This window comes from Magnolia sinica, chromosome 13 (assembly GCF_029962835.1).
Source record: "Magnolia sinica isolate HGM2019 chromosome 13, MsV1, whole genome shotgun sequence".
Taxonomy (NCBI): Eukaryota; Viridiplantae; Streptophyta; class Magnoliopsida; order Magnoliales; family Magnoliaceae; genus Magnolia; species Magnolia sinica.
In genome coordinates, this window is record NC_080585.1 from 39,567,977 (window position 1) to 39,595,140 (window position 27,164).

The 27,164-nt window shown below is 38.8% G+C and overlaps 1 protein-coding gene across 1 annotated transcript in view; it reads left to right on the forward strand.

Moving 5' to 3' along the window:
• Positions 1–1,251: 1,251 nt before the first annotated feature.
• Positions 1,252–27,164, forward strand: part of LOC131223637 (clathrin heavy chain 2-like) — a 35,901-nt gene continuing 9,988 nt past the window's right edge. The window contains exons 1-14 of the mRNA XM_058219089.1: positions 1,252–1,497; positions 1,971–2,175; positions 12,014–12,102; positions 12,208–12,286; positions 12,451–12,578; positions 20,461–20,559; positions 20,698–20,806; positions 21,134–21,213; positions 21,291–21,518; positions 21,629–21,694; positions 23,898–24,014; positions 24,338–24,535; positions 24,794–24,910; positions 25,076–25,135. Coding sequence (XP_058075072.1) covers positions 1,453–1,497; positions 1,971–2,175; positions 12,014–12,102; positions 12,208–12,286; positions 12,451–12,578; positions 20,461–20,559; positions 20,698–20,806; positions 21,134–21,213; positions 21,291–21,518; positions 21,629–21,694; positions 23,898–24,014; positions 24,338–24,535; positions 24,794–24,910; positions 25,076–25,135 — 1,620 coding nt within the window. The 5' untranslated portion in view covers positions 1,252–1,452. The remainder of the gene's footprint in view (positions 1,498–1,970; positions 2,176–12,013; positions 12,103–12,207; positions 12,287–12,450; positions 12,579–20,460; positions 20,560–20,697; positions 20,807–21,133; positions 21,214–21,290; positions 21,519–21,628; positions 21,695–23,897; positions 24,015–24,337; positions 24,536–24,793; positions 24,911–25,075; positions 25,136–27,164) is intronic.

The window sequence follows — 27,164 nt, forward strand, 5'->3', positions numbered from 1 at the left end:
CTTAATCGGAGAAAATTCCATCATTCAGGGGATAAGAAAGAATGGAAGATCTATTGCCTGTGACTGTTTATTCCTCCATGCAAAAGGTTTGATTTTGGCTAGAAGAGGAATATGTTCTAAACCCATAATCAAGGGCCGTTCCTCTGGGGAGGAAGGATTAGGTGTGGCCCCGGCTTCACTCAAAGACGATGTGGCCCTTACTGTGGGGCCCACCTTGATGCATGTATTCTATATCTACTTTGTCCATCTATTTTACCGGATTATTTTAAGGCATGAGACCAAAAATGAAGAAAATCCAATTCTAGTCGACCATACTTATAGGAAATAATAGTGATTCAATGCCTAAAATCTTTCCAGGGCTCACCGCAATGTTTCCATCATGTTATTTGCCATCGAACCTATTGATGAGGTCACATTAACCGGGATGAAGGGAGAAATCAAATATAAGCTTGACCTAACACTTTTGTGGTCCATTAATGGTAAATCCCTACTATTTTTCCTATGATATGGTTCACTTTACTCTTAGATCTGCTTCAGTTTTGGGCCCGTGGTCTAAAATGATCTCCCAAAACCGCCGTGGATATAAAATACATGCATCAAGATGGCCCAACCCACCATCTTGGGTGAGGCGGGGGACGCACCTAATCCGCTCTCTTCATTGGGTGGGCCCACTAAGGGGGGCACCCCTGGAAAGAATCACGCAAGGGCATAATCTGTCCAATTAATGGGCCTCAACTAGTTTAAATGGAACCAGGCCACTTATTCTCAAGGAAAACTTTTGATACTCTGAATATGCATAGTGGTTCATACTCATGCATAGCCATTCATACATATGGAACATATTTATCTAAATCTAAACCGTCCAATTAGTGGGAATGCTTTATTGAATTATAAAAAGTAAAAATATATCTACGAATCAGTCTAATAAATACATGTCTAGCAGACATATAATGGATGGCTAAGATAAAGAATAATGGGCGGCTCTAATTCAACCGGAAAATGTAACCGATTGAGAGATAAAATTAGCTAAATAAGTTGTTTTTTTAATAAAAAAACTTATCTACAAAGGTCCGAAGATTCTAACGACTTAATTTCCGTCACACATGCTCCACGTCTACAATTGCTGAGTGCATGAGTATGAACCATCACACTCCGCCAGAGTATCAATTAAGCACGTACCAGTTTTTAGACATCTGCTCCTCGGCATTCCATGGCGTGCGCATTGAATCGAATCTCCATTCGAAGGAAACCCAAAGGGGAGAAGCGATAGGAAAAAACCCGCTCCCTTCACTCTCTCTCTCTCTCTCTCTCTCTCTCTCTCTCTCTCCATCGATCGATCGAAAACCACCAGCGGTTTTCCAATACCGCATCCGGTATTGAAAACCCTTGCTCGGAGGTTTCCCGTCCTCTCTAAATCCAGCTTCCGGAAGAAAAAGCTTCGATCTAGACGCCATGGCTGCTGCCAGCGCTCCAATCACCATGAAAGAGGCCTTGACAGTCAGTTCCCTTCCTCTCTCTTTTCTCTTCCTCTCTTTTTTCTCTCATTTCCATTGATTTTGTAAAATTGCATCTCAATTATTGAGAATTTATCTTTTTTTTCATCGATTTTTCGGTTGATTTGTTGTTGATCTATATAGATCTGCCGGAGAGATCACGATCTAACTATTGATGTCAAATCTGCTATGAGAAATTCGAGATATTGTGATTCCGGAGTTCCAATTCAAATGCATTTCATTGAACATGTGATGCATTAAATTCAGCGAAACTAATCTCACTTGTGATGCTCCGATCTTGACCGGAAGATTCGATTGTCTTATACTTGAGTAGCATAATGTTATGATTGTTGCTCTTCATTTGAAATTCTTCAGTTCTGGAGAGTTATGAATCAAATGTATTTGATCAAACATGTATCTGGCAAATGTGGAGTGAAAATTTTGAATTGTGTTTTGAGTTTGATTTGGTTGATGCAGTTGACAAGTCTTGGAATAAATCCGCAATTTATTACGTTTACACATGTAACCATGGAATCGGAGAAGTACATCTGCGTTCGGGAGACTGCACCACAGAACAGTGTTGTCATTATTGATATGAGCATGCCGATGCAGCCATTGAGAAGGCCAATCACTGCAGACTCGGCTTTGATGAATCCCAACACCAGAATTCTTGCGCTGAAAGGTTCATCAAATCATCTCACACTCCTTTGGTTTTTATTGCAAACTCATCCATGAGTTAGGTTTTATTGCTCTATTTTTTTGGGTTCATATTTGATCTTGTACCATGTTCTTGGGGGCATAATCTAATTTGAAGTCTTTTTTCTTTATGAGAGATGACCATTCGTTTAAACCTAATGAAATGAAAAAGGGACAAGCTTGAGGCCAGCTGCAGAGGTGACCCTCTCGTTATCCTATCCTGCACGAGCACAAAAACAAATAGCAACAAAAGACTAAAGAAAGAAACAAAAACAAAAACAGTGTCAAGGACAAGCAAGCCCAAAGCAAGAACTACTAGCTGAATATAATATAAGTCACACCTTAGCATCATCGAATGATAATCCCCTGGATTACTTGATGCACATGGTTTGCGGATGATTGTGTGCATCCACAGGGAATAGTCTCACCTTCAAAATGTGGTGGGGACACCTTGGCATCATAACAAAAAAAATAAAATAAAAATCATATGATTTCCGGCTTCTCCATAGCTCAATCGAGAATCATGGATTTAATACCCTATTTTGAGGTTAAAAAGGGGGTGACTTTATCATAAAAAATCCCTCTCTCTCTCTCTCTCTCTGGATATGCCCCAAAAAATAGCACATGGCAGTTGTCTTCCAATTTGAAGACTTCCCATTACATTATAGTGAATAGGCCTTCTATGCCTTGACCATTACCAATCTTCAATTGAATCTTCTGCCCTACCTATTAGATCTGGAAGTTGACCCTGCCTTCAGAACTCATGGACTGTTGGGTGTGGCCATCATTGATTTCACTATTCTGAAAAAATGGATGGTTAGAAAATTAGATGCATTTGATGTATAGTCAATATGGATGAAATTTGACAATTGATTACAACCTTGAAATGAGAGTGATAGAGATAATATCCTGCAAACTATCCACAAATATAGAGTGACCTCTACTCCAAATCACCAACCATGGCAATCCAGCAATAAGCAGTAAAACACAGGAATATGGTGCCATAGAATTCAGGAAACGTGCATTAGAGCTGACTGTTAATTAATCGGCGTGACATCCATGGTCAAGGAATGTTCATGGTGGGCCCACTAAATGAGTGTCTTGGATTTTGCGCATGTTCCATGTGGCATGTGTGTAGTGAGGCCTCTTCTCCTCTTAGTGATGCAATGCTGTTATCTACAGTGAGATTTCAACACCCTAATTGCTTGAGTGGACAAACAAACACCACAATGATATTGGAATAGAGGTGGATAACAAATTACTAAATTGAAACTTCTTCACTTACAAATTCTTACGTAAAATCTCACAAAACTCAGAAAATGTAATGCCTTCTACTTACTAGAACAACCCCTTTTATAGACCCTAAAAGACACGCTCTAAAATCCCTTTGAATATTTAATTAAGGTTTTCCAACTACTAGTTGATTTCAAATCAATCTAATCTACCTGAGATAGCAACAACTCTATCTATAGAGATTTGGTCAAATTGTAATTGCCCAAAAGTAGTATAAGTTGATCTAGAAATTCATCCCCAAAATCTTCAAAGAATCTCCAAGTCAACAGCTGCAATCTTCAAATCAGCACTTGTAATCCTCCAAAAATAGTTAATGGTAGTCTTTGAAATTTAGTCCCCAAAACTAACATCATATAACCCAAAATTGTGCACGCATTAGGCTCTATGGTGGGTCTTGACACTTGGGCCTACACCATTCCCTTAGGGTTGGAAAGAACTTGACTTGATGAGTTAGATGCTTCATAAAGTAGTAGTGGTCCAATCCCAGTTTGTACAATTCATCACCTGTGATCCACATTCATTCAAAATGGGGCTTGTTCTTCCATTTCACAAAGCAATACTTGTATTAGCCTCCTCAGGTGTTAGGAGTCTTCATGTGCAACACTTATTCAACTTCATCTTTTCCTTTAGGAGTTGTTTGTTTATATCAGCAATAATTTTGTCATGCATGTCAGGCACTTACCATGGTACTCCAATAAATCAGCTAGGTTCAAAGTTGGCGAGATATCTAAAGCATGTGGTAACTCGATCTCATAGGCATTGTTACATTACTTCCCCTTTACTAAGCATGGACCAATGTTCTTAAACTTGAGCTTGTGAGAAGTTTCTTGCATGAGAAAACCATGACCAAGTTGTCTTTTTTATGTTTCTATTGGTGATTTTTGCTTCTAGCTTATTGGAAATTGGCTTTGCTCTCTTTAATATACTCCTTCCGCATCTTCTTTTGCTCACTTTTCCAAACTTCTGTATACTGAAGCACCTTTGCTCCTCTTTATCGGATTTGTGCATTGGAAGCTATGTAATCGGCCGTAACCTGATATTAACACCATCCTTAATGAAGAAATAGGTGTTCGCCCAAGTCCAATACACCATATCTCGGTCAGACAACCATGTTCTCCCAATAAAATTTAGTATGCATCCATGGGGGCTATGTTGCACTACACCTTACCCTTGTATGTTGATCCAATAGGAAAGGAAACTAAGAACTTAGAGTTAACGGAGACTTTACCTCATTTCTTGAACCAATGGATCTTGTATGAATGTGGATGCTTATATTCTTTAAGTTACAATTATATACCATTTTTTGTGAGATATGTTTTCATTGCTTCCCTCATCTACCAAAATTGTGTATTTCTCACAAGAAGTGTAGTTGGTGCAAAAGATATTGTGCTGCCACTATTGCTTCTCATCAATTTGCTCAAATCGTCAATAACATCGGTTAAGTATGTGATCGCATACTCCATATGCAATGGCATACTTTACAAGTGCTTCTTTTTTTTTTTTGTTGTTGTTGTTGTTGTTTTTTTGTTTTGTTTTGTTTTGTTTTGTTTTTTTTTTTATTTTTTTTATTTTTTATTTTTTTATTTTTAATAGTAAATTGTAAATTGTATTTGTAAATTAAGTTATAACTTGTAACTTATAAGTTGTTCAAGTTATCATTTATCAATGAAATTTCTATGTTCGAAGTTTTTAATAATTATTTCTCTCTTAATATAATATATTGTTTGTTTTGTTAAAATTTATGAAAATATAATATAAGTGATTAAATATAACTTATTGTATAAATGGTTTAATAATAGTCTCAAACACTCAAACTACAATGAAATAGGTAAAAGAACCCAATCCAATCACTTGTAGTAATTAGGCATAGTTTTTCCTAATTTTTTAGATTTTTTTTTCCAAAAATTTCCTCTTTTTTCTACATATTTTTTAATTTTTTCAAAAAAAAGAATGCCAGAGCAATATGCAATCGCATATGCTATCATGCAATGGCATATGTGAACAACATATGCTAGTTGCATACGATGGCATATGCGATTTGATAACATTGGTTACCGGCTAACTAATGTCTCCCCACTATCTCGATACACATTTATTACATCTTGCACAGGTTGTGTCTCATTATCATATGCATGTTCTCATGTTTACTTGTTTGCATACGACTGTTGACGTCTTCGACATATTATTCTTCCTCAGTGAAGTTCACTTCAGTGTATTAAATAGTGCTCGTAGTGTATGCTATGTAGTGTAGTGTTGCCGTAGCGCTATGCAGCGTACTCAAATAGTGCAAATCCCTTGTAGTGTACGTTACTGGGGTCATAGCGTATGTTATAGCTGCATAGTGTGTAGTGTAGGTAGCGTACACTAGGTTACACTTTCTTTTTTTTTTTTAAAGTTTTATGTATTTAAAATGATGTAAGACTCATATTATAACAAATCTTATAATGTAAAATTGAAACCAAAATTGCTTTATTGTTTCTAACTTTAAACAATGGTGTTTCTTTATAAAAACATGTGTTGAATTCACACCATAAAGATAACTTAAAAACTTAAGTGAAAAGAAAAAGAGTTCAAAAGAGGGTTTTCGAAAACCCCTCTTTCAAACCCTAGCCTCCAACACAACTTCTCCTCCACTTCTTCGAATCTATCGATCCAAAAGGCTATTGAAGGGGATATTTTGGCCGATCACTGGAGATCGCAAGAAGGTCTATTTGCTGTATTTAGAAGAACAATGGAGATGAAACGAAGGAGAAATCAGATTTCCCCCTTTCTGCATCCGTACGGCCATGAAGTTGTAAATTTCAAAATTTTGATTGATTAAATCTCTTCTTGAGCCTGCAAGAGGTATGTTCGTGCCCCTTAATGAGTTCCTTTTCATTAAGAATGAAGATTTGTTAGTTATTATTTAATTTAAAATTTTTTTTTTTCATTTCTTTTCTTTTCAAAATCCCAATTACCATGCAATATTTATAGGATAGAGTTTGTCGCAAAATTTTTTTTTTTCCCCATTTTTTTGAGGTGGTGTTTGTATGGGTGGTATGCATTATTTTCTATGGTGTGGCCCACATGGGGTCCACTATGAGTTGTATATGGGTGTGGATATGCATTGTTTTCTATGGTGTGGCACATGTGGGGCCCTATGAGGTGTGGGTATGGGTGGATGTGTGTTATTTTGAACATGCTTACACTTTAAAATTTTTTAGGCATTTTTATATTTTTTGGTTTTTCCCTCACTATTTATCATATATATATATATATTATTTTAAGTTAAAAAATAGAAGTATCGTGTAGCTTATGCTAAACGCTACGCTATTTACGCTACACGCTACAGAGGGCTGAACGCTATGCAACACACTACCGCTATTTAAAACATCGGTTCATTTTAACTACAAACTGATGTAAAGGGCATTCGAAAGAACACTGTCTTGGTTATCCACATTTAAAGCATTTAAAGGAATGATGCCTTGTCTCGTCTTGGGTGCAATAGTCCCATGATTGTCTTCATTTTTTAATTTATTCACTTGATGTTGATTGTGACATCCTTTATAGAAGTCATGGGCATAAGTTGTGGGTAAGGATTTCCTTTTTAATTTTCTTCTTCACCTTTTGCAAAGAGTTACTTTCTCCTTACTTTGACGGATTTGTTTGGCTTGGAGATCATCCCACCTTGCTAACACGTGAATGGAAAACTTTATGGCTACTAACAGTGTTTTAAATAGCTACCCTATGTACCATGTAGCTTATGCCACGCAGCTCATGAAAATAGCTTAAGTCGCGTGTAGCCTATGCTACATGATAATTTATATTCACTAAAAGAGAATCTACATATGCTACATGCTACATAGACTATGCTATGCACTACGTAGCTCACATTACAAATTATTTTTCACTACAACATTAAAATGATTTAAGGTTTTCAATTATTTGTTACATTTTTCTATTTTCAATAAAAATTAATTAATATTTTCAATGCTTTTAGTAAAATAATATAAATAACGATATTAAATCACTTTCGTTGCTCTTTCTTTACCTTTATACTTAATCATTGCCCTTTCCTGTTACTTTAGGTTGTGTTTAATTGCACCAAATATCATGAAATTTTGCAAAATTTCATGATTAATCAGCCTAATTTGATGCAAAGTATCATGAAATTGGTGCAATCAAGCACAACCTTCATTTGAAATCTAGCTATGTAGCTTATGCCTCACGCTTCAAAGGGGTGAACGCTATGCTACATGCTATTCGCTATTTAAAAGACTGGATGCTAATTTAACCTTTCGATTGTTTGCGATTTCCTTGTACTCGAATGCCTTTTCTGTCTTTCTTAGTCATTCAATGAAGTCGTTCACATACAAATGACTTTGAAATTTTGGAATTTCTAGCTTTATCTCATGTTCTCTGTCACATTTCAACAATTGAAGAATTCAATCATTGGTGTCCTCACCAATGTTGGTTAGGACCATGATGTGGACCTTCCCAGTTGTGTTCTTCTGCTCCACCTTTGGTCTTCAGATTCCTTTTACGCTGGATCTTTGTCACTTGATTAGTGAGGTCACCCATTGCATGTGTGAATTGATAACTATCAGTGCGTGGATTAATTGGGTTACTTGTTCAAACTCTTCTTATTTACTCCTTTTAAAGCTATTAGGAAATGTTGAAATTTGCCAATGATCAATTGCTTAATACCAAATGATGCAATACGGTTATGGAATTAGTGAAATTTAGTTATCCAAATCGCTAGAATGGATGCTGGCAAGAATATTGGAATAGAGAGGGATAAACAACTTAATAAATTGAAACCTCATCACATGTTTCAAATAAGGGTGGAAATGGATCTGGTTGGTTAAGGGGAGTCCGGAACTAACCAATTTACTAATCGGGTTTGGATTTTCTCCCTTGAATTACCATATTAAAATTTAGGTTGGGTCAAAGTCCCTCCCAAGATAACAGTGTTGGGGTGGCTAGTTGCAATGAAGAAGGTCCTGACAATCGATAACTTGAGGAAAAGGGGCATGGTCCTCACCAATGTTTGTTTGTGTTGCATGGCTAATGCAGAATCTGTCCATCATCTTTTCATTCATTGCCCGCTCGTCGGTTATATATGGGCAGCTATCCTCCCTCTATTTGGTATTTTTTGGTCTTTCCCTGATTCCACTGAGAGTTTGCTCTCAGCGTGGCAAGGTACTGATTTAGTAAACCAAAGAAACGAGATTTGGAGAATGTCCCTCCTCGCTATTTGGTGGACAGTTTGGGAAGAAAGAAATGGGAGATGTTTCAGGGATATTTCAAACTTGACAGAATTTCTAGTCAACAGGGTGAAATTTCTCTTGGTGGAATGGGCCTCTAATGTTGCTTCTCTAAAGGGTTGTAATTTGTCTTTTTTTGGTGGGTAATTTGCTCGCTATCTTAGTGGGCTGAATTCTCACTTCTTTTGTAATCTGTTCCTCTTATCAATAGAATCGACACTTTTCAAAAAAAAAAGAAAAAAAAAAAAGAAGTCAAAATATGTCGGTCCAAATATTTGATTGGTTGGGTCTGGGATTAGAGGATCCAGACCTGATACATGAAATTCCTGGGTTGGGTCCTAGAATAAGGCATTCCCACAGTGATCTCTACTTGATCGATGGCCCATATCTTGTTGTGCATTCATGGCTTGTGTGTTGTAAAGTTCCCAACAGAAGCAACTAGGCCTATCAAGAGCATTTCTTGGGACGGTTGTCTTTACTTTCTTTTTTCCCATTCAATAGATATAGCTGAGAAATGAGAACAATGGTTGTGTATCTACTCCCACATCATTCCATTTCCTTCCCGCCAACTTGTCACATGCGAGAACATCCAATCCACCAATTAATTGATTGTAATTTCCGACCTAATTATAGTAACCATAGATAGTAACCAAGTGCAACCTTGAATAAAAATCTAGTAGTGTGTAGCTTACACTATACGATATGTAGCTTATGCCTCATGCTTCACAGGGGTGAGTGCTACGCTATACGCTATTCGCTATTTAAAACACTGGTCTGAAGCTCTCTGATCGAACTCTTTCTTCTTGGGATATAGGTCGATCTTCCTCAAATTTGTCTAGACTGTCTTCTGCTAGCATTAACTTTTCTTTGGACTCTCCAGTGTAGTGTCATTGATTGTTGCCTTGTTCCGCTCCCTCAGTTTGATTCTGAGCATCTGTGAATTTGAAAAGAGCTTCTTTCCAACCAAGCTAGACACTTTGAAGGACTCCCATGATTTGACTGACTGGAAGAAGGTTGGTTGTACCATCCACATATTCTCAAAGCGGAACGGCCTTGGGCCCCAGAATTCCATCCCTGGAGAGAGACAGATGGGCCTGTGGTCAGGGTGGGCTTTGGCAGGGCCTTAATGTCTGCTGCGGGGAACAATTCTTTGCATCTAACATCGACTATAATCTGTCAAGTCTACTCATCTGTAGCTATTAGACCATGAATACTTAGCTCCCTGAAGAATAGATTTATCATCTCTTATCTGTCAATGAACTTTGCAAAGCGTCACCTTGAGCGGTTCTTCGTGTGCAAAAATCTTGCAACTTAGACCAAAGCTCTGGTCTCTTGCTGTTGTGATTCTGCCGTCTATTGCTGATAGGCTCCACAACTCAAACACCCTTGGATTGGCCTAAACAACATTGAGAAGGACCAATAACCCTCCACTAAATCAACCACACACAGAGATGAGGAAATCCAGACAGTAAGAATCCCTCCAGATCATCCATGTGCTTGTTTGCCTGACCATCAGAGCAGATATCGAATAACAAAACATCAACCTTGTTACCTTGAACCACCTCTTGGGCCGCAAGGATTTTGGCCTTATTACCAAGCCTCTGATATTCTAGTGCCTATAATCATTTTCAACTGCCTGAGCAAGATGAACCCTCCCCGGCTACCAAATCTTTAGCTCCAAGTCTCCTTTTCTTTTCCTTTGCCCTTTCTTGCGCAACCTACCAATAGCACCATTAGAGCCCGTAGTGATCCTGATATATAATGTTGTTTGGGTGGCAAGCTCATCAACTTGGCTATAACATGTCCCAATCGTTCATATGCTGTCAGTGTAACCAGCCAATTCATGCTTTGTGCTCTCACCATCTCAAGGCCATTTTTTGGATTCTTCATTACTTAAATTCTGCTCCTGGAAGAGGCCTTCCAATCATGGAAATATCATTATAAGTGGTTATTGTGATGCCACTTGATTGGGTTCTTCAAACGATCATAGAATTTTGGAAAAGCAAAAAACAGAAGTGGTTGCTCACTCGTCTGTGAAGCTGAATAACATGTCATGGCTTTTGCCACTGCGAGATTGCTTAGCTTCAATCTCTTCTTTTGGAAATGGGATTTGATGTTCTGCAGCCTATTCCAATACAATGTGATAATCATGCTGCAAGCATGGTGTGCCGTAACAGCTGTTACATAACGGTAACAGTGGCAACTGTTACATGTTATGGGGTTGTAACGGCCGTTATGGAAAAAATGGCCCGTAACGGCTGTTACAACCTCCGTAATGCTCCGTTACACCCCCCATAAAGGCCGTAATGGTCCATTAAGGGGCTGATACAGGCCTTTCAGCATTTTTTTTTTCAATTATAAAAAAAGACTGTAATGGTCATTATGGGGGCTGTAACGGCTGTTAAAGCCCGTATTATAAAGGTAATGGTGCTGGCCGTCACGGAATACCTTGGGTGCAAGTCATATTGCCTCTAATGTTGTCTTCCATAAGAGGAACAGAAGTATCGAAGTTGGTTGTCACTTTGTTAAGGCAAAAGTCCCCTCCAAGTTGTTGTGTACTCCCCTTGTTTGCTCATATTTTCGACTTGGCAGATATTCTCACCATTCACCAAGGCATCAGTTCTTGTTTTTGTTATACATTGTCCCAGCTAGGTATGTGTGATATATGTGCTCTAGCTTGAGGGGGACTTGAGAATGTGTGTGAGTGTCATATTATTGCACTCCCTCATGGCACTATTTATTATGAATGACAAGTTTAGAGTGGTGAGATGGAACTCTCACAAAACTCTTTGTCAGTTTACTTCTTTTCTTCTTCTCTTTCTCTCTTTAGAAAGCTATTGATTTGAACACTTTTCTTTTCTTAGCTCTGTCTGCTATTCTTCTCTGAACTTGTTCTTTATTTCTTGATCACATCCTATACTAATTCTGTTTGTCCACTATAGTTTTTTCTTGTACCCTGCTGGTCCTTTGACTCTTAGTAGTTCACTACTTAGGAAATAATTCTATCCAGAAATGAATGTCCCGTCTATTTTTTTTCTTTTTCCTCCTGCCATTTATTTTGTATATTCTTGCCTATTCCTTATTTTGGAGCTAATTTGTTCAATCTCTATCTGATAAATGGTTGTCATGACTTTTCATGGAATGCATGTCTTATCATTATTTAGTATTGTCCCAGCTATTTGGCGTCGGCTATTGAATGCGTCTGTTTCTTTGTGCTTGTTGTGGCGAGCATCTTCGTTGTTGCATCTCATATCTGACGAGTAAACTGTGACATTCTGTTTGAAGCTCAACTTCCAGGAACTACTCAGGACCACCTACAAATATTCAACATTGAGATGAAGGCAAAAATGAAATCACATCAGATGCCTGAGCAGGTGATAATCTCATCCACTTTAAACTTTATTAGCTCACTGTTCTATTTGTTTCATAGGCTGTTTCGTTTCTCAATTAGTTTCCATGCCACATTGTTATATTCACAGGTTGTGTTTTGGAAGTGGATCACCCCAAAGATGTTGGGGCTGGTCACACAAACATCAGTGTATCATTGGTCAATAGAAGGTAATAATGCAATTTTCTTTTTGTACAAGGGTTGTGTTTCTTGAACTTCGTTCAGTTTCTCGCTTTTCTTTTTTGATAGATCAATTTATATTTCAGTTAGGAACTTCCATTATGTTGTTGAATTGCTGGCTGTAAAATTTACAGCACTTTTAACTTATATGCAGGTGATTCGGAGCCTATAAAGATGTTTGATAGAACAGCTAATCTGATAAATAACCAAATAATTAACTATCGCTGTGATCCGTCTGAAAAGTGGCTTGTCTTGATCGGAATTGCTCCTGGTGCACCCGAGGTATGTGATGATGCCATGTCTGTTACCTAGATTTTTTTGTTTTGTTGGTTTTTTTTTCTTTTTTCATAGCAAGCCTTAGCATTCCACAAGTTTATGTTGTTAGCTTAGCCCATCACATTAATTTAAAGGGGAATGACATGGAAGATGTGCTTCCAAAAATCACAGTTGTTCTGGATTGGCTTTAGTCAGCTGGGCTCATCCACAAACCAACTTATGTCCATGGGTCAGTCCCACCATAGGGGATTAATCATATGCTGATGCTAACTGCAGCATTCCTTCCTATATCAACTTCTGAGTTTAAATAGCACAATTGTCGCTTCAGTTCCAGAATATGATCCATCTTGAACATAGAGGAACAAATTGAGAAGTAAATGTTGACATGACATAATCTCTTGATTGTACACTGTTCATCACATCTATATTGTGGCATTTGCTTCTGGATTGCAGATTTTTTGGAATTTATTCAGGTTTTTCTGATTGCATACCCAGGGGAACAATAACAGCGAAAAAATGATGATAATTTTGACTTTAAGAACTTAAGTAACAATTAGCTTTATCAGGAGAGCTCTTTCTATTGAAATGCTTTGTTTGCAAGTATTTCTCATCAAGATTGGGTGTGGTGTTAGAGCATTTTACACACACACACACACACACACACACACACACACACACACATGTAGCCCAATGCTCAGCTATGCACCACTTCTCACGGGTTCTCGTGAGAATTTTTGAGAACTCATCACACGTGATGTGAGCCCAAAATCCGAACAGTCCATGTGATGCAGCACCCCATGAAACCCCCAGGGCCCAACTTTAACACTGATCTAAAACTTCGGTGGGCCATGGCAGAAGACAACACTTTCCTCCCTTGATTTGCATTTCTTTGCTATGGCCCACCAGAGTTTTGATCAGGGTGAAAATTGGTACCTGGTGGTTTCATGGGGGGCTGCATCACATGGACCGTTCGGATTTTGTGCCCACAACGCATGTGCAAAGGTGTGCATGTGCACAGGTGCGCAGGTGAGCATGCCTCTACAAATGTGTGTGCGTGTGCGCGCGTGTGCATACGTATATGAAAAATGGTACTATGAGGTCGACCTCATGGGAACTTCCCATGAGGTCGAGCTGTGTGGGCCCCATCATGATGTGTGTCGAACATCAACCCCATCAGCCAGATGCACCATTCCATGGTGGGCCACGGGATTAAAAATCAAGTCAATCCATCACTTGGGTGGGCCACACCACATTCAACAGTTGAGAGGGGTTACCCTCCCATTAAAACATTTATAATCATTTATTGGGCCCATTTAGATATGCTTCACAAATCCAGCCCATTCATTCTGTGTTTCCCACTTGGATGAGGGGTCAACCAAGTTTCAGCCGCATCCAAAGCTCAGATGGGCCCCACCAAGTTCTTTTATATGTATGAGGCATGTCTTCACATAGTTTTAGATGGTATGGCCCACTTGAGTTCCATATACGGCTGATGTTTGGGATATCCCATAACCTAAAGGGGACTCATCAAATGCACGGTGTAGATGTTCGACACACATCACAGTGGGGCCCACACTACTTGACCTCATGGGAAGTTCCATTGAGGTCGACCTTATAGTACCAATTCCCTACACACACACATATGTAGGGAAATGGTACTATGAGGTGTGTCAAAAATCTACCCCATCAGCCAGATGCACCATTCCATGGTAGGCCACAGGCTTAAAAATCAAGTCAACCCATGACTTGGATGGGCTACACCACATACAACAGTTGAGAGGAGTTACCCTCCATTAAAACATTCATAATCATTTATTGGGCCGACTGAGATGTGGTTCACAAATCCAGCCCATCCATTGTGTCCTACTTGGATGAGGGGTCAGACCAAGTTTCATGAGCATCCAAAACTCAAGTGGGAGCCACCAAGTGCTTTTATATGTTTTAGGCATGTCTTCACATGGTTTTAGATGGTATGGCCCACCTGAATTCCATATACGGCTGATTTTTTGGATATCCCATAACCTTACGGGGACCCATAAAATGCACGGTGTTGACGTTTGACACACATCATGGTGGGGCCCACACACCTCGACCTCATGGGAAGTTCCCATGAGGTCGAGTTGTGTGGGGCCCACCATGATGTGTGTCGAACATCAACACCATTAGTCAGATGTACCATTCCACGGTGGCCCACGTTCTTAAAAATCAAGTTAATCCATTATTTGGATGGGCCACACCACATACAAAAGTTGGGAGGGGTTATTCTCCCATTAAAATCTTGATAATCATTTATTGGGCCCGCAGAGATGTGGTTCACAAATCCAGCCCATCCATTGTGCGTGTCCCACTAGGATGAGAGGTCATACCAAATTTCACTCACATTCAAAACTCAGGTGGGCCCCACCAAGTGATTTTATATGTTTTAGGCATGTCTTCACATGGTTTTAGATGATATGGGCCACTTGAGTTCCGTATAGGGCTGATTTTTGGGATATCCCATAACCTAAAGGTGACCCATCAAATGCACGATGTTGATGTTCGACACACATCATGGTGGGCTCCACACAGCTCGACCTCATGGGAAGTTCCCATGAGGTCGACCTCATAGTGATCAAGTTTCATGCGCATCCAAAACTCAGGTGTGATCCACCAAGTGCTTTTATATGTTTTAGGCATGTCTTCACATGGTTTTAGATGGTATGTATGGCCCACCCGAATTCCATATACGGCTGATTTTTTGGATATCCCATAACCTTAAGGGGACCCATCAAATGCACGGTGTTGATGTTTGACACACATCATGGTGGGGCCCACACAACTCCACCTCAGAGTACCTCATAGTACCATTTCCTATATATATATATATATATATATGAATGAGGTCGAGTTGTGTGGGCCCCACCGTGATGCGTGTCGAACATCTACCCCATCAGTCAGATGCACCATTCCATGGTGGGCCTCAGGCTTAAAAATCAAGTCAATCCATGACTTGTGTGGGCCACACCACATACAAAAGTTGATAGGGGTTATCCTCCCATTAAAACATTCATAATCGTTTTTTGGGCCCACCGAGATGTGGTTCACAAATCCAGCCCATCCATTATGTGTGTCCCACTTGGATGAGGGGTCACACCAAGTTTCAGACGCATCCAAATTTCATCTGGGCTCCACCAAGTGCTTTTAAATGTTTTAGGCATGTCTTCATATGATTTTAGATGGTATGGCCCACTTGGGTTCTGTGTACAGCTGATTTTTGGGATATCCCATAATTTAAAGGGGACCCATAAATGCATGGTGTTAATGTTTGACACACATCATGTTGGGGCCCACACAGCTCGATCTCGTGGGAAGTTCCCATGAGCATGACTGCATAGAACCATTTCTCATATATGTGTGTGTGTGTGTGTGTGTGTGTGTGTGTACATATATACATATATAGACTTAGGTGCTCGCATGTTTGAACATGCTTATGTGAGGAATAGTCGACCTCGTAGTACCATTTCCCATATATATATATGCATGGGAAATGGTTCCATGCGGTCGAGCTCATGGGAACTTCCCATGAGGTCAAGCTGTGTGGGCCCCACCATGATGCGTGTCAAAAATCTACCCCATCAGTCAGATGCATCATTCCATGGTGGGCCTCGGGCTTAAAAATCAAGTCAATCGATGACTTTTGTGGGCCACACCACGTACAAAAGTTGAGAGGGGTTACCCTCTCATTAAAACATTCATAATCATTTGTTGGGCCCACCAAGGTGTGATTCACAAATCCAGCCCATCCATTATGTGTGTCCCACTTGGATGACGGGTCAGACCAAGTTCCAGATGCATCCAAATTTTAGATGGGCCCCACCAAGTGCTTTTTTATTGTTTAGGCATGTCTTCACATGATTTTAGATGGTATGGCCCACCTGAGTTTCGTATATGGCTGATTTTTGGGATATCCCATCATTTAAAGGGGATCCATCAAATGCACGGAGTTGATGTTCGGCACACACACACACACGCACGCACACACACATATAGACTCAGGTGCTCGCATGTTTGAACATACTTATGTGAGGAATAGTAGGGTCCTGTTCACCTGATTCCCACTGAATTGCTTGTGGAATCCATTGATTTTGTGAGCCATCACCGACCTGTTGCCGAGGCACTTGTAGTGATGCATAGACAGGTTGTCTCCCAACAATTTCAGTTGCCGTTCATCTCTGCTTTTACAACAGCCGTCCACATCAAGGATTCATTGCAAATGGGACTGTGTCGAGTGGTATAAAAGCAGTTTCCATGGAGATCCTAGGACCGTTATTGCTTCTGGTTGATCTGAAAGGTACCCATGTGGCCATGCACAGATCAATGATGTAGATGGATATGTTCGTGAATACTAAAAATCATGCTTGAACAAGTGAAATAATATGATGAAAAGATTGAAAACATCATTTATCGTCAAGATCAACTAGAAGATCACATTGACTATTAACTGTTGAATACAGAGATTCAAAAGAAGAACTGCTTGAGATTGTTGCAATCCATGATGATGAATACCATGAACCTACCATTGATTCTAATGTCTATGTGAAAGATGGTGATGATTTGACAATCATATCGACAGAATTTAAGGAGATGGCCAAAGTTGATATGGATGCATTGGTCTCTATCCAATGACAGTTGGAATGCATAGATCAGAGGCTAGCTGCAATGAGGATGACACTGCAACTACTGGATGCCTACTGAGACTGAGGGACAATGCCATGATTGACAATCCATCATATGTGGATTGTAAGTGAAAGGTAAAAGCCCGGTTCATGGAGTAAGGAAGAAGCAAAAGCAGAAGTGGCATGATTTACAATACCATTCCATGCAAATGATGCTGATCAGATGCATTTGGCTCCATCATTAAGGGGGGAGGGGGGAGTTTGATGTAGCCATGCTTGAAGTCTAAGATCACGTAAGGAGTGGACCACATTGCCGGATTGGTCTTGCACAAAGATCATACCCACCAGTGATTCATAGATGTTATTAGTTGTTATTTTTCTGTTTTGTTAAACTTGGGTTAATTAAGATTTATATGGGCTTGCTTAGTGGTTTAGTTAGGGCTTACTTTATTGTTAAGTTAGCTCAAGGTTTAAGCAAACTTTCTCTATAAATAAGTTATAATAAGGATTTTCCTTCATAGTGAATTTGATTTGATTTCTCTTAGCCTTGAGGATCTCATCTGACTTTTTCTTGGCTGAAGGAAACCGATCCGATTCCTGTTAAGTTGCTCACAGATTCCATCATTTTCGCTGGCCATCACTAATCTATTACAAGATGCTTGCAAGGATGTGTGGACAGGTTATCCCATGATGATTTTGGTTGCTCTTGATCTCTGGTTTCACTGTAGCCGCATCCATTGGGGATTCATAACAAACAGGACTGCATTAGGCATGCTTCTCACTTTATCCGGAGCAAGGTGTGCAGTGTGCTGTAGCAGTAACGGTGGCCATAATGGCCACCATTGTCGCCATTATGATACAGGCCGTAACGGCTGTTACTCTCTCTCTCTCTCTCTCTCAGGAAAAAATGACAAAAACCTGTATCGGTACAGGGCAATTTAGGCTCTTATGGTTCATTTCTTCTGTTACGACCCCATAATGCATTATGGTTGGCACCGTTTTTTTTTTTGAAGACACAGGGTATCCCCACCTCTTTTTTGAAGTGAGACTAATCCCTGCGGATACACGCAATCACCCCCAACCACGTGTATCGGGTAAAGCCAAGGAGGGGAATCGAACCCTCACCTATAGGGAGCAAACCTATGGTGAAGACCATTCGCCCAAATGGTTGGCACCGTTACCATATGCAATGGCCGATACAGCCCTGTAATGGCTATTACAGCACACCTTTGTGCACCCTTTGTGCTGTTCTAGTTTCACTCTTTGATAAAAGATCTGTTGTACATAAAAAAGAGGTTACAGCACTTAGGAAACACTTGTCTGATAGAATGTTACAAATGTTAAATTTGTAGTTATGCTTGATAATGTATGAAATTTTACTTCTTCGGTGATTATGTTTATAAAAAATTAGTTTTCAACAGTACTCTAATTTAATCTGCAGGAGCCACTAGTTACTTACCCTCCTTGATTAATGAATACAACCTTTTATGTCTGGTAATATGGATATATAATAGTACAGAGCTATACTATTTGCTTACCATAAGTGGAAAGGTGTACTTACCAGTAGGGTGGGTGTCAATATCAATCCTCATAACCATTTGTTGAAAATGTTGTATGTTAGAAGTTCTAAAGAGTCATATTTTTATATGTTCCTGTGGAGCACCATAATTGGAGGATCTCATTCACAGTTATTGTCTTCTTGTCTCTTGTAATCATCTATTCTAGATAAACCATTATTAGAGGGAAAATTCATCCTCTCATTCTCTATCATTCAATCTCTTTCATTACTCTCTTTTATTTCTGTAATATGAATCACAACACCAGCGCGCCATCAATTGCTGCCATCATGTCATGATCTCCGATGCAAATGCCACAATCCAAACATCATCTAAACATTATCCATTCTTTATCCATACATTGTCCAGAAGGTGCTGTCCTCTTAGTGTTTGATGTTGTGGCACCTGTTGTAGATCCATCCCATGATGCCTAGGAAAGTGATAATCTAACATTCCCATCATGTCACCTGTTTAAGACGGTCCATATCATGACAACTGGGAAAACGATGACCAAACAGTGTTTTCCCTACATATGCTTTGGGTGAATCATCTCATGATTCTCATCTTGACAGGGGAAGAGATAATCTAACAGTGATGTCATGGCACCTACTGTAGATGAACCATCCCATGATGATTGGGAAGGTGAATATCTAACAGCGATGTCATGGCACCTAATGTAGATGATCCATCCCATGATGATTGGGAAAGGGATAATCCAACAGTGATGTCATGGCATTTGCTATAGATATCCATCCCATGTGATTGGAAAAACAATAATTGAATAGTGAAGTGATGTGCACTTGTTGTTCTGATACTTTGGGAAGTTGGGCATGTGGGATATGGATTCTAATGCTCCAGCTTGAGGGGGAGTGTTGAGAATGTATTATGTTAAAAGTTTTATAGTATTGGAGTTGTATGTTCCTACAGAGCACCATACTATGAGAATTTTATTTGCATCTATTGTGTTTGTACCTCTTATGCTCATTTTATGGTGTTCTCATCTCCTGTAACCAGCTATTATAGATAAAACCATTGTGAGAGGGATAATGCATCCTCTCACACTCCATCATTCAATCTCTTGCATTGCTCTCTTTTGTTTCTCGAATATCACATGTTAACAACTATGAATAGTACAAATCGGTGGAGCTTAAGAGAAGTGGTAGTAGTAGCTAGTAGTGGGAGCTGATTTCAGATTCTGTAGTGGGACCAAAACCTTTCATTGAATCTTCCTGCCATCAAAGTGTACTGCCAGCTCCAGCCAGATTGCACCTGTCCCAGTTGTCGATTAGCACGTGTTGCATAAGCTGATTTTAACTTTGTAAATTACATTCGATGAATTTGTTGATCATATAGTTTTATTGCTGGAGAGATTCTTTTGTGTTTGTTTCCATGCACCTTAGAGTACTGAGCTCGTTTACCAGGAGCTTGATCTTACCATGGTTTGTTATCTTTGCTTTTAGATTATTTAATAAGATCATCGTGTGATGCCACTTTCTGCTTCATATTATTCTGGCACAGATAGCCTACTTCCTCAGCATCTTTTGTTTCCTTCAATCATGGAAGTGATTAGAATTGAATTCAGTAGTAGTTGAAAATAAATTCTATCCCTTTACATTATAACCTTGAAAATTTTTATGTTTCTAATTCTTCTGTTTTGTCTTCCGATTTTGCTTGTAGAGGCCACAGCTGGTGAAGGGGAATATGCAGCTTTTTTCTGTCGATCAGCAGCGTAGTCAAGCTCTTGAAGCACATGCTTCATCATTTGCTTCACTAAAAGTGTGGGCCTTTCCTTCATTTTGTTTATCAGCTTGGATACCAACATATCCTATCCATATATTGTTCAGTTTGCTGTTGTTTGACTTGGTTTGATGCTTTTTAAAAAAAAAAAAAAAATGATCTTCATGGTTTGCACAGGTTGCTGGAAATGAAAACCCTTCCATTCTTATTGCCTTTGCTTCAAAGACCACCAATGCAGGACAGATTGCGTCAAAGTTACATGTGATTGAACTTGGTGCTCAGCCAGGTTTGCTCCTTGTATTGATCACATCTATATATTTTATGCCATTGGCTGTCTTCCTCCTTTAGAACCACAAATGGCACAGATGGTTTTCTATTCTATGTGATTGATATTGGTTATCTTTTGCCTTTTAAGCTCCTGTGTGAAGTGCAGCCATCAATTTTATTGATGGAGGCAAATAAACACAATTGTGTTGACATCTAGATAATTGCTGTTGCTATGCAGCTTGGAGTTTACATTTCAAATCTTATGTGTTCTTTCAGTTGTTTGGACACACCGCCTTCTAGTCATATTGATGTTTTGTGGTACTAATCCTTTTGAATTCTTCACCAGGTAAACCTGGTTTCACAAAGAAACAAGCAGATCTTTTCTTCCCTCCAGATTTTGCTGATGACTTCCCAGTGGCAATGCAGGTACTCATGTGTACCCATAACATTTGGACCATGTTCAGCAGTATCAATACTAAACCACCTACTTGTAATTTTTGCAGATATCCAATAAGTACAATTTGATATATGTGATCACAAAGCTTGGGCTTCTATTTGTGTATGACCTCGAGACGGCTACTGCAGTTTACAGAAATCGAATTAGTCCAGATCCTATATTTTTGACTGCAGAAGCTTCATCTGTAGGAGGCTTTTATGCTGTCAATAGACGAGGGCAGGTTCTTCTTGCTACTGTCAATGAAGTAACACTCGTACCTTTTGTCAGTGGCCAGGTATGTCTATGAGCTTGATTCTCTTTGTGCTATCACATCAAATTCAGTTTTATTCCTTAAAATTTTTATTTTTATCTTTCTTTCTTCTAGAAATTTTTATCTGTTTACAGTTAAACAATCTGGAGCTGGCCATTAGTCTTGCTAAAAGAGGAAACCTTCCAGGGGCAGAGAACTTGGTGAGCACTACCTAGTTGACCTGTTTCTTCTCCTTATGATCTCCTTGCATAATTTCTGAATATTTTGAACGAAAATTTGAACATTAAGCTTTTAACTTGTGTAGTCAAGTCAAGACACTAATGCCTGGAATAGTCAGGATGGGAGTTTTTTGTGTATAATCAAGGTTATGAATAACGGTATTGTTAAGCATATTGGCCAGGCCCAACAAAAGTATGCTATGGGGTGTATTGTACTGCATCGGACGATACAGGCCTGGATTGGCTGATTTTTTATTTATTTATTTTTTTTGGGCAAAAAAATCTTGAAAATCCAGGAAAAGAATGTAAAGCACCAGCATCTATCTATTTGCTTGTGAGTTTTTGACATGTATTAAATGGTGTATTAGACCATTCTTTAATAAGATTGTTCTGTCAGCTTGACCTGCTGAAAGTCAATGAAATGGAACCTAATTGAACACAAATCAAGCATGATTTGGTGGATTGCATGTGAATAAAACAAAAGAAGACAAAAAACGAAAAAGTGATGGTTTACCCCTTTCAGTATTTCTCAAAATGCTCCATCAATTAATGAATCCCACTCGAATCTTATGTTTTGATCTTCAAAGTAGGCCTAAATCTAGCTTAGGATTAGTTTCTAAGCTTATCTATGATTGAATGAAGAAAGAAGTGGAAAACAAGGTAACAGTGGTAACCATTTTGTGTTATGGAAAAAATGGCCCATAATGGCTTGTTACGGGCCGATAAAGGTTATTGGAAAAAAAAAAAAAAAAAGGCCGTGACAGCCATTACGGTCACCGTTACCATTATTGAATATCTTGGTGGAAAGCGAGGGATTTTGAAAATAAAAATTTCAAAATGTGGCCTTTATGGCCGTATGGGTGCCAATACGGTCGATATTTTTCATAATGGACTGGTTCACCCTCATATTGTGTAAAAGGAGTGGCCGACACAGTTGCAATACAGGCATACTTAAAACCATGCACATGATGCATTTAATGGTAGTCTCGTATTCTGGCTGAATTAGGGTGGATGATGTATGCTTTTACAACATTGCTGACTGGCAATGTTTCAGGAATACTTAGTCATGGATTGCACTAGGAAATTGTCTTTGAATCTATTTTTGGTTAAATCATTGCAGAAATGAACACAACACATGTTTAGAAACAAAGTCTCCAAAACATGATTTTCTAAGTTATAAGCACCATTCTGGTTATTTAGATATTTCGATATTAATTTTTGTACATATATATTGGTAGAAATTTTGTGGAAACATGTTCCCATCATCTAGTAAGCTTAAGATTTCATTAATTTTCCAAAATTTTTTGGTATGCTAGCTGCATAACTGCAACATGCTATGCTTAGCTTGATGCGAAGACCAAAGATATTATCATTTTATTTCCAAATGTTTATGGCTGTCATGGAGTGAATTTCAGGAAATCACCTCCTAGAGTATCGCAACAATAAGGCCATAGTATGCTGGTCATTGGCCACTTTGGGGACAATGGCATGGATAATACTTTATTTTCCTTATGCCATCAGAATTAGTGGAGCATTGCTAATAATCATCACTGTAGGTCTAATTTTGCTGGATAAAATTGATGTGCTTTTGCATCACTTAAGAGTTCAGAGGTAACATATAGATATCGAACTATTCGTAAAGCCAACCTCAAATATCTGGGGCAAAGCTTTGTTTTACATAGTATACGTTGGAGATTTGCTATTCATATCAACACGTATGGGCAGTTTTCATAAATGCCAATGTGCCACACACGTGGAGCATCAGAGCATCTGTTGGTCAGTGCCCACTGGATGGACGACAAAACCAAGTTCCTTTAGATGTCCATTTGTTTTGTATGCCGGCCTATCTGATGGACTACCTGATCTTTTGGGTCAGGGCAGCTAGGATGGGTCCAAATGAAGGATGGCTCGACTGTTTCACAGGTGTACCATGTTGCACATGTGAAGGCGTGTGTAAGGGGCTCGTTATATTGTGGATCGAAAATGCCCTATATATTGAAGTTGCAAAAATATTTGATAATATTGGCTAATAACATAAACTGAGATCAAAATTTATGAAATAGGGACTATTGTCCTTTTGCTGAATGCATACCAGAATTTGTTGTAGACAAGTTGGACTTCATCTGTTGAGTTCTATACTTTGTTGCATGCTACCTACTCTTTTATCATCCTTTCTGTAATTCAGGTTGTCCAGCGGTTTCAAGAATTGTTCTCTCAGACAAAATATAAGGAGGCTGCAGAGCTTGCAGCTGAATCTCCACAAGGCATCCTTCGTACTCCTGATACTGTTGCTAAATTTCAGGTATAGTTATCAATTTTCTGTTGTGTTTATCTCTACTCTCCATCTAGTCTTGCACACAACCTGAATTTTGTTATTTGCCATTATCCCAATTGTTTATTGTATCCTGTCCTCACCGTTGCTTTCTTTTTCTTTGAGACTATATCCTACACAGTCTCTTACTCATTTTCGTTTTTTTTTCTCTGTTTGCTTTCTGAGTACATGGCTTCCTATATCAGTAATAAAGAAATTGTATAAGCACTTTATTTGTCTGTCTGTTTTCCAACATTGCCAACTTGAGGCAAATTTACTTCTTAGGATATGTTAACGCTGTTGATGTTGTGCAGAGTGTTCCTGTGCAAGCTGGGCAAACACCACCACTGTTACAGTACTTTGGGACATTGTTAACTAGAGGAAAACTCAATGTCTTTGAATCTTTGGAATTATCCCGCCTAGTTGTGAACCAGAATAAAAAGAATCTTTTGGAGAATTGGTTGGCTGAGGACAAGCTTGAGTGTAGTGAGGAACTAGGGGATCTTGTGAAGGTTGGTTTGGAGCTTTTCCTTTCCTAGTCACTCAATGGTTTCATTATATGGTAATGGTAATAATTTACCCTCGATAATTCATGGAAAATATATTGATTATAATTGGTGTTTAAGTTGCACTAAAATGAATTTTATACTCATGTAGGGGTTAGTTTTATTTGGTCTTTGTTACTTTCACGGTTTCTTTTATCCATCTTGCCGCTTGGACTGTTTATCATTTATTGTGTTTTCAAATCTTGGTTCTTTTTTATATTGTAGACTGTGGACAACGACCTTGCACTGAAAATATATATCAAGGCAAGGGCTACCCCAAAAGTTGTCGCTGCTTTTGCTGAACGAAGGGAGTTTGACAAAATTCTCATTTACTCGAAGCAGGTAAGGAGTATGCTTCCTTCTCCAACATCTCATCCACAGAGAGTTGTTATTCTATTGAATCTTAATTTAATATACACAAATCAGTGTGATAAAAATGGATATTCATTATACACCTTCATGTCTTTATGTATTCACATGATAGCAATGCTTTCTACCTTAATACAGGTTGGATACACGCCTGATTATCTTTTCCTTCTGCAAACAATTCTGAGATCAGATCCCCAGGTATTCTAATATCATTTGCAAGAAATTTGGGAGATTTACATCTTTTGCATAACCAATTACTGTATTGTAAAAATTAAATGTAAATATGATATGTGGAAGCATGCAACATTTAGGGTACATTTGTTTGCAAACCATTTACATACGTAAATGCTTTCCATGGTAAAGTATTTTATTAGGAAACTAGTTACATATGTAAATGTTTTACCACATGTATTTGGTCTTTTTCCTATTTAAATCACTATCTCATGTTTGTTTGTGCTTCTGCATATAAGTGGGAATATCTTGTTGGGTCCAAAGTTGCCTGTTTCATGTCCCAAGCAGCCCATACATATAAAATTTTTCATCTTAATTGATCATATACAATGAAATCATCGCAAGTAGGCCCCACCATGCACATCAACACAGGTGGGGCCCACATTTTTAGGTCCAGAAAAGGGACATACCCATGTTTGTACCTGTTCAAAAACATGATATGCCTATAGAAAAATGTGGCTCATTGCTTCTATCAAATCATTGCAAGCCGGCCACTCCATACAAATCTATTTCCCCACATTGATTCAACCCCCTAAATTGTTTTCCCCGAATTGATTTAAGGAAATTGATTCAAGCCCCCAAATCAAATCAAACCCCGAATCAATTTCCCTACATCAATTCAACCACCCAAATTGTTTTCCTCAAATCTAGTGAACCCCCAAATCAATTCAAGCCCCCAAAAATGATTTTCACATATCATATAAAATTCCCAAACTGATTTCCACACATCGATTCAGCCCCAAAATTATTTTCCCCAAATTGAATTGACCCCCAAAATTTGTTGGAAAAACCGATTTAAGCTCCCAATCGATTTCCCCAAATCATCTCAAACCCCCAAATTACTTTCCCCACATTGATTCAACCACTGAAATTGTTTTCCCCAAAATCTAGTTAACCCCCAAATCGATTTGGAAAAATTGATTCAAGCTCCCAAAATGATTTTACTAAATCATATAATCATCATCTAAGCCCCCAAAATGATTATACCAAATCATATAAAATCCCCAAATCGATTTCCACACATTGATTCAACCTCCAAAATAAAAGGTAATGAAGCTTTTATTAAAATGCCAAAAAGTGCAAAATCCTTTTTATGTTGTAAATCTGCACACCAGAGAATGTAGGCATTGATTGCCGGTGGGGGAAGCATCACCAGCCAGAGGGAGGGATACCTTTTTATACGGTGGGAAAGCAAAAGCCCCTCATTTACATATGTAAAAATGCTTTCTCATGGGGGTGGGTGGGAAAAAATTTCACCCATTTGCTTAGGAAAATGAGAGTGGCGAAGTCTTTTTATATGTAAACTTTGGTGGAACAAACGGTAAAATGTCATTTACATATGTAAATCCGATTTATATGTGTAAATGACATGCAAACAAACATACCTTTAAAGGTTTTATATAGTACTATTGGAGCTCAAGAACCCTTTTGTGCTCAAGTCATAATCCATTTTATCCATGGTTTTAAAAGTCGTCCAATGCAACTCAGTTTCAAGTCATTCTGTTTTTTTTTTTTTTTCCTGCAACAAAACAAGTTACGAAACCAAAATGGGACTAGAACTGACCGTGGTGGTCTGAAATGGATTAGTCAGGGTGAGTTGCACCTGTTTCAGTCTCCCGGCAGTGGCAAGTCACACTTGAAACAATAGATGGAGACTGTTTCTCTTAGATGGACTTTGGGCTATTTGGGTGGAAAGGAACAATAGATGCTTCCGAGATAAATGTGATTCTTCCCGGGGTGTTTTCTCTAAAGCTTTAGCATATGTAGTTGAGTGGGTTGGGGTGCTGCCCATGTTTTTTTGTGTGTGTGTGTGTGTGTGTGTGTGTGTTGCTGTCTTTCTTTTTTCTGCATTCTTTCGGCTTTGCTCTTTTTCTAATAACGTGGTCATCTTTCAAAAAATAAAAAAAAGTCACACTTGAAACCATGATTCTATCACTGAAAATTATGCCTTTTGTGAATTGGGATATCAAGCATATTGTATGATCTCTTGCTTTTC